Source organism: Protomyctophum parallelum, assembly GCF_964188405.1.
Source record: "Protomyctophum parallelum genome assembly, chromosome: 23".
Lineage (NCBI taxonomy): Eukaryota > Metazoa > Chordata > Actinopteri > Myctophiformes > Myctophidae > Protomyctophum > Protomyctophum parallelum.
The window spans coordinates 25615179-25625178 of NC_139715.1; the positions used below are offsets into that span (position 1 = coordinate 25615179).

Below are 10000 nucleotides of genomic sequence, written 5' to 3' on the forward strand. Positions count from 1 at the left end.
GTTTCGTGAATCTTTGAGTCGGGTGTTCAGCCTTTCAGGTCGATTCTTATATATTCTTCTCGTGGTGTGACTGCCGGAGTTGTGAAGTGCACTGTCTGTCCGTCTGTCGGTCGCGTAGGCTATATACGAGAGCAAAACACGCTATAAACTGATAAGACCCGATATAGTCGCTCGATTAGACTGCATTTTGTAGCCCATTCCTCTTTATAGTCCCCCCCCCCCTTTTAATCTGTTCTTTAAATCTGCATTTTATTATGTCGTTTGCTGTTGCCAAACATCTTCATGGAATTGCCAAAGCTCTATAGTTGAATGGCGTTTTTTTAATGCTGTTGTTTTTGTCCTTTTTTTTGTTAATTTGTCACATTGCGATTTGTACGCAGTTGACAGTTGTGTCCGTTCCCCTCCCGTTGACACTCCACTTAGAGACGCTTGTCCCCGCGTTGTCTTGAGGCTATCGGAGCTGCCGTCGCCTCTCATAGTCCTACTTGTTGGTTGGATGGTATACAACTAAGTTTCTGCTTTTGTATGGGCTATATTAATGTGTAAAATAAATGCCCAATCATTTTTTTACATGCAGAGTCGATCGGCAGGTGTAGCCTAGGTGCAATTACTTAGAAACACATGTCATTTCGACCGGTTTTTTAAAACGATTTTGAAGTTGCGATTATCTTTGCCCATGAAGCTTTCAGAATGTTCCCCTTCCATGATCCCTTCATCATCCGTCATCATTCCGTCATCTCAGAGATCTTTGACATCTGAAATATTTTCTAAATATGAATTTAAGCACATGTATGCTACTTGTGTCTCATTTGACTTCAGTCATATAGTGTTAGAAGATCAGCCTAAAGAAATAAAGAACATCTGCTGCATATAAACGAGCATATAAGCGATAACTTTTAGCACACTTTGAACCCCTTTTCTTAGAATACCGAGTCTTATTATTGTCTTAAAATCATGAGTCACTGACTGTCATGGTCTTATAGAGCCTAACCCCCCCTGTTCTTAGAATAATGAGTCACTGACTGGTTTTATCTTGCGCCGTGTGCCGGGACATTCATGTCCAGAGTATAGGCGACACATTCCTGTTATTACTGGAACAACATGCATGGACCGTCAGTCCGTCACACATTTCACGTGAAACCATATATTCCTTCCAGCACCACTTCCCATTTCGCTTCCCGCGATCTCATCTTCTCATAGAACGCCACCAACGGCTTAAAAAAAAAAAAAAAAAAAAAAAACTCTTGTTAACCACCCGAGATTCCTCACATCTCCTTTTTTTATGCCCCTCAAACAAACCGCGCTCAAAGTAGGATTTTACCTTGTTCACATGACATAACACCCCTTTTCATCTTTGCTGCATCAGTAAAGACAGAAGCAGACCCCGCACACGCACGCACGCACGCAAACACACAAACACACGCACGCACGCACACACACAAAGGTTCTCACTATAGCCCCTGTCAAACACAAGGGGGACATCATAACAGGTGTAGCCTATATGCCTGAATATTTGTATGGTTCTTTTTGTATTTGTATATGGTTCTTTCTTAACACCTGTTAATCTTAGTTCAAAATATTATCGATTTTGAGTCTTTAAAAAAAAAAATATTCATTTGAATCCAGACTCAAGTATTGGACCCGCTCATATGGACATTATCTCATTCTCTCTCCCCCTCTCTCTCTCCTTTAGTCTGTCCTCTCTCTCTCTCTCTCTCTCTCTCTCTCTCTCTCTCTGTGTGAACGTCTCTGCTTGGGCTGCTATATAGGCAGTTTGTCTGTGTGGAGGAGAGGGTGCCATGTATCCTTAAGTGCCTAAAACCCGTTATATTTGTTTCCTTGTAAAATTAATTATAATTTGCAGATCCATTCATATGATGAACTAAAGTGTGTGTGTGTGTGTGTGTGTGTGTGTGTGTGTGTGTGTGTGTGTGTGTGTGTGTGTGTAACTGGGTCATAGCTGTGTGTGTGTGTGTGTGTGTGTGTGCATGTGTGTGCGTTTGTGCGCGAGTGTGTGCAGCTTGTTCAATATTTCAGGTGATTTTCTGACTATATATATACCTGCAGGGCAGTCTGTAACATTTTATATATATATACTGTATATATATTTTTTCTTTTCAGGAAAAAGCTGTATTAATTTAACTCAGTGTGTAAAACTTTACCCATGTAGTGTACAATTAACTTTTGTAACAAAACCCTTAATGGTCTTAACGGAATATTGACCTGCGCTTATCAAATTATTGTTACGATTTGTACTTAAAAAGTGTTTTTTATGTAGTTCAGTTTCTCTCTCGCATACAGCTCATCTTGCTCTCTCTCTCTCTCTCTCTCTCTCTCTCTGTGAGAGAGACAGAGACTTTGTGCATGCAGTATAGCAGCATCATGGATACAGTCCAAGCATGTAAAGAAACAGATTGGAATGCAGCACTCGTGTTTGTTAAAATGTAAAGTAGGCCTAAAGAAAAAATAGTTTCACACAATTTACAGACAGGGAGCAGTTTGCAGACTATTTTGCCACTCGTTTGTCACTCGTTTTTGTCCATCACTCGCTTCTTCTGTTTAAGCGGTTGATTTAATGTGCATGTTCTCTCCACTTCGGACAGATTTTCACTGCATGCGGAATTAGAATGCAATTTGACTGTCCTCCGTACCGATAAACTGTTGCTGAAAGCTGTGTTAATTTGTGAAATTCATTTTCCTACAGTCCTAACTCTGAAAATCAGTTGCAAAACAGATGCAAACATGACATGGAAAATTCAGCCTGTGCTTTAGTAGGCGAGAGAGCGTGTGTGTGTTTGCGCGTGTGTGTGTGTGACTGTGTGTGTGTGTGTGTGTGTGTGTGTGTGTGTGTGTGTATGCATACAAGCTCGCTTGTCAATGGCAGGATATACAGATGCTGTCTGTCTGTCTGTCAATGAGATATGAAAGGATTGATGTTTGGTGTGCATTGGTATGCTATACAATGTGTTTTTAAATGGTCAAATAACCCAGGTTTACTTTGGTCGAAGACCTCTCTCGCGGCATTGATCTGCACCTTTGGGTTTGTAAAGAAAGGAGCGTTCCCATGAATCCGCTTCATGCATGATGCATATAGTTGCCATCCGGCTGAAATCCCTGTTAAATATCCTGAAACGGAATTAGAACCCACTCAACCCGCTCTGATTGTCCTTCTGCGCTTGCTCTACTCGTACCCGCCGGGACATTCGACTGAATGCAGAGGACTCTGCGACTCTAACGTAAAAATCACACAGTTATCTCCCCGATAACAAAGTCTAAACTTAGCACTGATAATGGAATAATGTTCTCGATCAAAACCTGCAGCAAGCAGAGCTAACAATCCTTGGAATTCCACGTATTTGAACCCAAATTCAGTGAATTTACCACTAGTTCTCATCAGCTTCATTAGTATTTAAGCACAAATGTAAATGCGGTATACGGCCTGCATGGTTAAAGCCTGCCACAAACACAGGTTAGTGCAGGAAAAAGACAATATAAAAAAAAAAAAGCTATATCCACAGCACTACTTCTATATACACCTGCTTTTGACAAACAAGTCGATTCTTGATGGCGCCTCACAAGACGCTGTAATGGAGGTTACGTCTCGGGAGACTGGGAGGAAATGGGAAATTTATTGTGGTTATTGCGAGCAGGTGTTACTTCTCTGTGGGAATACCTTCTTGAACTATTACCGGCAGTCTATTTGTTCGCTCGCGGAGCCTCCCATACCGCCGTAGCCTTTCGGGTCAGGAAACTCATTGTGAAGTCTGTCTGTTCTCTTCTGTCTATAGCTGTGAGCATTTTATGATTGTATGCAAGTGCTCATGTTGTAGCGTCAAACGTTTCTTGTTTTGTTTCATGGCATTTAAACGCCGTTCTGATACAGTCAGCATTTTCTCTGTCATGTTTTGTTGGTGTTATTTTGTCTTTTTGGGCATGGCACTATGAGGGGGGTCAGCCGTTTAGAACTCTGCGAACATCGAAGGACTAAAAGTTTTTTCATAATCCAATGCTTTTGGAAAGGGAGCAACAAAGCTATCAATTCAAAAGGTTGTCATTCAGTATGTCTAAAACAGACATATAGGAATGAGTCCCTCTTGAGAAAGTATAGTGACTGTTATACATTAGACTTGTGGTACTTTTATTTAGACTGCGTGTCATCTGAACATGAGAAAATGTCAATCTCGGAGCCATTTGTGTCATAATTTGGGTTGTCAAGATCCGATCACGTCATTTTCAAATGATCGGAATCGGATCAGGAGCAAAAAAAAAAGCAATCGGGACATCCCTATAGTATCAATATTATATCCATTATTGTCTGTGATTTTGGATATTGTACTATAGTGATAATGCACAAGTGTTCTATAAAAATATAAATATAGGATAGGGAAAAATCGGTATCGGCAGATATTCAAAATCAAATGAACGAAATCGGATCGGAAAGCAAAAAAAAACATGATCGGCAGTGGCGTGCACAGACATTTAGAGGGGCATGAAGTGCTCAAGTGAAAAAAAGGGCACTTTGTGCAGCGCGTGGAACCGGCCGGTTGCCTTAATAGTGTGAGATATATAGATGTTGGGGCCTAAATAATATATTAGATAGAAGCTTTTTATATTGATCAATGGTCCACAAAAAACAACGCCCAGTGCCATTCTTTTTCTCAAAAGGGCACATTGCTGTCCAGAGGGAAAAGGGCAGGGGGTCTATCTGTGTCTATATGTGCACGGCTGCACGCCACTAATGATCGGGACATCCCTAGTCATATAATTCCTATATATTGTGCTTTGCCCTCGCCCTGCAGGTACATACCCAGAGTGCACCTCTCCTCCTGCGTGCGTTTTAGTCTCGGTGGCCCCACCGCCACCAAGCTCCTGGCCGTCATGAGCCTTTAGCTGTCCCGCGTGATGCCGGATCATGACAGCGGCGCGCTCCTAACCAGACAGAACAAGCGGCGGCGCGTCGACATCGGCGTGAAGAGGACGACCACCACCACCACCGCGGTGGGCAGCAGCAGCAGCAGCAGCAGCGCCATATTCGCCCGCGCCAGAGAGACCCTGCTCCACCACGTCATCATGAACCAATCGCACCACGGCGGCGGCCCCGCGCCCGACCAGGACGGGGACGGGGACGACGACTGCCCGCTGTCGGGCCACCACCACGGCGGCCTGCACGGCGGGGGCGTGGCCAACGGCAGCACCGACGGTGAGAAGTCGTCCAACGTGCTGCGGAAGCTGCTGAAGAGGGCCAACACGTACGAGGACGCCATGCTGGCCTTCCCCGGCGCCACCATCATCTCGCAGCTGCTGAAGAGCAACATGCAGCACGGCAAGAACGGAGGCGGCGACGTGGGGTTCCAGGTGCGCGCGCACGGATTCCAGGTGTGCACGCACGCACACACACACACACACACTCATAAAGATGTTGAGTCTTTTTTAATTATTCTGGTGCATTTTTTTTCCCTTTTTGTATAAATCAGTGCTATAGAGCGTCGCAGTCCATGACGAGTTCCATGACGACGAGAGACCCGGGAAAATAATTTCCCGTTCATTTTCCTCATAGACTTTTCAAAAAGTATTTATTTAAAGAGGTTTACGCCGTGGACAAAGCCAAGTTTGAGTTGTGACAAATCATGACAATAAACACAATGTTTTGGGCCGATCAAATAATTAGAAAGAAGAAGAAAAAGGCAGGTTACAACACTTTTTGTTTTGTTTTTCTTCTTTCTAATTATTTGATCGGCCCAAAACATTGTCTTTATTGTCATGATATGTCACAACTCGCGTTGGCTTTGTCAGCGTAAACGTCTTTATATAAATACTTTTAGAAAAGTCTATGAGGAAAATGGACGGGGAATTCTTTTCCGGGTCTCTCGTCGTCATGATAGGGGCGCTCTATTGAACAGCCTTTCCGTCTGTCTGTGTTGTTTCGAAAATAGCGCTTTGTACAAAACTTCTTAGCTGTTGGCTCCATGGACTACTCAAACTGTCTGCTAAAGCAACTAACTCCACCACCTCTCCCCCTCTCACGCGACTAATTGACAATACATAAAGTCACAACACCGACTTCGATGAGGCAGTATTGGTTTGTTTTCAAAATATAAGGTTTTCTTCATTTCCTGAAAAATATATGTTTTTAATTTCCCTGAAAAATGAACATTTTGGAGTTCGGTGGATTCATTCAGACAATCCATCCGTCCATCCATCCTTCCCAACAAATGCACTATCTCTCTCTCTCTCTCTCTCTCACCCCCTCCCAGGGAAGTGGGGGTCTGTCCAGCGGCGGCTCCGAGACTCAGGCGGACGACGCCTGCAGCAACGCCTCGTCCCGCGACAGCCCCTCGGACTGCCTCTCCCCGGCGCCGCCTCACCTTCCTCCCAGCTCCTCCTCGTCTTTCGGACGCCCCGCGCCGGCCCCTCCCTCCTCCTCCTCGTCCGTCTCCTCCCAGACGACGGCCCTTCCTCCCCTGCCTCCTCCCCCCGCCCCGGGCCCCCCCACCACCGCCACCACCACCACCGCGGCAGCGCCTCCCCTCTCCTCCCTCTCCGCCGCCTTCGACCTGGAGCGGCTGTCGGACGAGCACCTGCGCGCCAAGCGCGCGCGCGTGGAGAACATCATCCGTGGCATGAGCCACTCGCCGCTGGTGGTGGTGGTGCGGCGAGAACAGAACAGCGGCAACAACGACGCCGACATTGACGCCGACGACCACCTCCTGCCGCGGCCGCAGCACCAGCGCGACGACAACGACGACAACAACAACAACAACAGCGCCAACCACCGCGCCCCGTCCCTCCTCCTCCTGGGCTCTCCTCCTCCGGGGTCTCGCGGCGGCGGCGGCGGGCCGCCGGGGGGGCCTGCCGCCGCCACCGGGGGGGAGCTGCTGTGCCGGGAGAACAAGCGCAAGCAGCGGCTGCCCCAGCAGCAGCACAGCTTCACCCAGCTGGTGTGCTCGCGCCAGGAGCAGCGGCAGGAGGAGAGGAGGCAGCTCAAGCTGCAGCTGGAGGACATGCAGGTCAGTCCGTCGTATCGCCCCCGTCGTCCCCCCTCCCCCCCTCTGTCCCCCCATCCCCCCGTCCCGTCCCGCTGCAGCATGGGCGCGGTGGGGAAAAGTACTCCATTGTTTAACTTAAGTAAAAGTATCAATACTGCAATGTGGAACTATACTATACGTTGAAAGTCTGGAATTCAAAATGTACTTGAGTGAAAGTACTAAAGTATTGGCATCAAAATATACTTACAGTATACCAAAAGTAGAAAGTATACTCGCTATGTAGAATGTCCCGTAAAAAAATAAATCTTAGTTTGAAGAGAAGAGCAGAAAGTAATAAGAATAACGTTTTGACCGGTAGCGGTCAAACCAAGACAGGCATGTTTCGGTGCGCAGGCCTTATGCGTCAGTTTCTAAATTATAGATCTCATTCTCTCTCTCTCTCTCCCCCCGTCCAGAAGCAGCTGCGTCAGCTCCAGGAGAAGTTCTACCAGATCTATGACTCGGACACGGAAGAGGAGGAGGACGAGGACGAGGAGAGAGGAGGAGGAGGGAGCGGCGAGGCGGAGCGGAGAGGAGGAGGAGGAGGGACGGAGGAGAGGGAGGACGATGGCAACCTGTCGGAGGACAGCGTCCGCTCCGACGGCCTGGAGGCGGCGGGGGCGGGGCTCCACCTCGGGCCGTGCCCGCCCCGGCGCCGCCACCGCCACCGCCACCACGAGAGCCGCCGCCGGCACCACCCTCCTCCTCCCCGCCACACCGACGACCTCTCGGACATGTCGGACCCGGGGCTGTTCCTGGACCGCGCCCGGGCCCTGCTCAGAGAACAGGCCCTCATAGACGCCGCCGCCGCCGCCGCCGCCGCGGGGGACATGATGGACGACGAGGAGGAGGAGGAGGAGGAGGAGGAGGAGGACGGACTAGGGGGAGGAGGAGGAGGAGGAGGAGGGGACGAGGACGGGAGGATGAAGAGGAGCGGAGGAGGAGGGAGGCGGCTGGCGGAGACGTTGAAGCAGGAGCTGAACTGCGCCGTGTCGCAGGTGGTGGACACGGTGGTGAAGGGCTTCTCCTCCTCCTCCTCCTCCTCCCCACGCCAGCCCCTGGGTCACCACCCCCCCCTGGCCCTGCACCACCACCCGCTGCTCCTGCAGCACCACCACCACGCCCGCCTGGCTGCCGCCGCCGCCGCAGCGGGAGGAGTTGGAGGAGCCCTCGCTGCCGCTCCCCCCCCATCCTCCTCCTCCAACTCCTCGTCCTCCTGCCCGCCGCCCTCCTCCTTCGCGCCCCTGCCCCCGCTGACCCCCGACCCCCGCTTCTCAGCGCTCCAGGCGCTCGGCCTGCCTGGCGGCGGCGTCAGCGACGAAGGAGCGAGCCCCGCCGCCGCCGGCTACCTCTCCTCCTCCTCCTCCTCCAAACAGAGACACTGCTTCGGCGACGTCATGGCGCCCGCTGGCGGCCCCCTGGACCCGTTCGCCCCCGTCCCGCCCTCCTCCTCCTCGATGCACCACAACGACCAGACGGAGGCGCTGCCACTGGTGGTGCGCAAGAGCGCCTCAGTGGGCATCGGAGGAGCAGGAGGAGAAGGAGGAGGCGGCGAGAGTGCCTCCTCCCTGCCCCACCACCACCCCCATCACCACCTGCACCCCTCCTCGGCACTCTCCCACTCATTAGGGTTTGGCTCGCCGGCGTCGTTCCGCCACCCCTTCCCCCCTCTGCCGCTCCTGGGCTACCCCTTCCAGGGACCCCCGCTGGGCTCAGGGTACCCCCCCGCCACCAAGGACCACCACCACCTCCCCCACCACCACCACCAGCAGCAGCAACAACACCATCACCATCCCCGGGCCACCTCCGCCTCCCCGGACTCCATGGCCGTGGCGGCGGCACGCGACACGGTCAGCCTGAGGACCAAAATGGCCGCCGCCCTGGCGGCGGGGGGGCAACTGGGCGGCGGCGGGGGGGGCGGCCACCACCACCACAACCACCACCCTCACCACCACCACCACCACCACCACCCGCATCACAACACCCACCACCACCACCACCACCACAGGCAGGGCTCGCCCAGCCAGCACGGGGGGCCCGAGGGCCTCTCCCTGGCCCTCATCAAGTCCGAGTGCGGCGACCTGCAGGACATGGCCGACATATCGCCGTACTCCGGCAGCACGGTATCCTTTTTAAACACATTTAGACCCCGTTTTCGACAAAAGAATGTCTTCTAAATACTTAGTCGTTTTCGGGGGGAAAACGTATGCTGCTATACGTAGATTATTTTCACAGATATAGTGCGCCGAAGTCCTGGCGTCACTCGCTCATCCCAATTATGGAAGTTTTTCTCTGTATGGAGAATAACATGGGCTCATCTTCAAATCGTGGTCCAAAAATGTAAAAACAACTGATATTGTCGGGGAGGTGTCTCTGTGTCGTTTAGAGCATTCAGTCTGTTTCTAGAGAAACTAATTCAGCAGCAGTAACAATCAGTTGATTCTTCATATCCATATGAGTGAAACGGCCAGGATGATTTGTTTATTTTTCAAACACAGTTCTTATATGAGACGATCTAAAATCCCCCCTATGGGTATTACAATGCAAATAAAATGTACATGAAAGCGGGGACGTATAGCGCCCTCTACCGATATTGACGGCAGACGTCGGCGCTCTATTGATGATGCAATAGTTATGTGACCGTCGATGGCTCCGTCGCTTTTGTTTTGTGTATTTCCAATGTTTAAATGCAACAATAATCTGTATAATAACGGAAGCGGTCAGAATCCGTATCGCCAGATATGATCCTGCATATAATCGGAGATCGGATATCTGTCAATACTTTCAGAATTCTGCACCCCTTATATATACTGTATATATATATATATCTCTCTCAATTAAGCTGTATTAATTGGTTCCTGCTCAGACCCTTGTGTTTCCCTGTTGGGCAGGGAGATTAAAAAGGGGTGCGTCGGGTCTTGCAAGGGGGGGAGATTAAACGGGTCGCACGCTGCTCTCTCAAGCCCTTTTAAGTC

At 50.2% G+C, this 10000-nt stretch overlaps 1 protein-coding gene across 1 annotated transcript in view; it reads left to right on the forward strand.

Moving 5' to 3' along the window:
• Window positions 1-4902: 4902 nt before the first annotated feature.
• prox1a (prospero homeobox 1a) overlaps window positions 4903-10000 on the forward strand; it is a gene marked incomplete at both ends in the record, with an annotated part of 56809 nt that continues 51711 nt past the window's right edge. The window contains 6 exons of the mRNA XM_083758926.1: window positions 4903-5355; window positions 6255-6647; window positions 6819-7007; window positions 7442-8764; window positions 8795-8919; window positions 8977-9148. Of these exons, the coding sequence (XP_083615052.1) occupies window positions 4903-5355; window positions 6255-6647; window positions 6819-7007; window positions 7442-8764; window positions 8795-8919; window positions 8977-9148 (2655 nt within the window). The remainder of the gene's footprint in view (window positions 5356-6254; window positions 6648-6818; window positions 7008-7441; window positions 8765-8794; window positions 8920-8976; window positions 9149-10000) is intronic.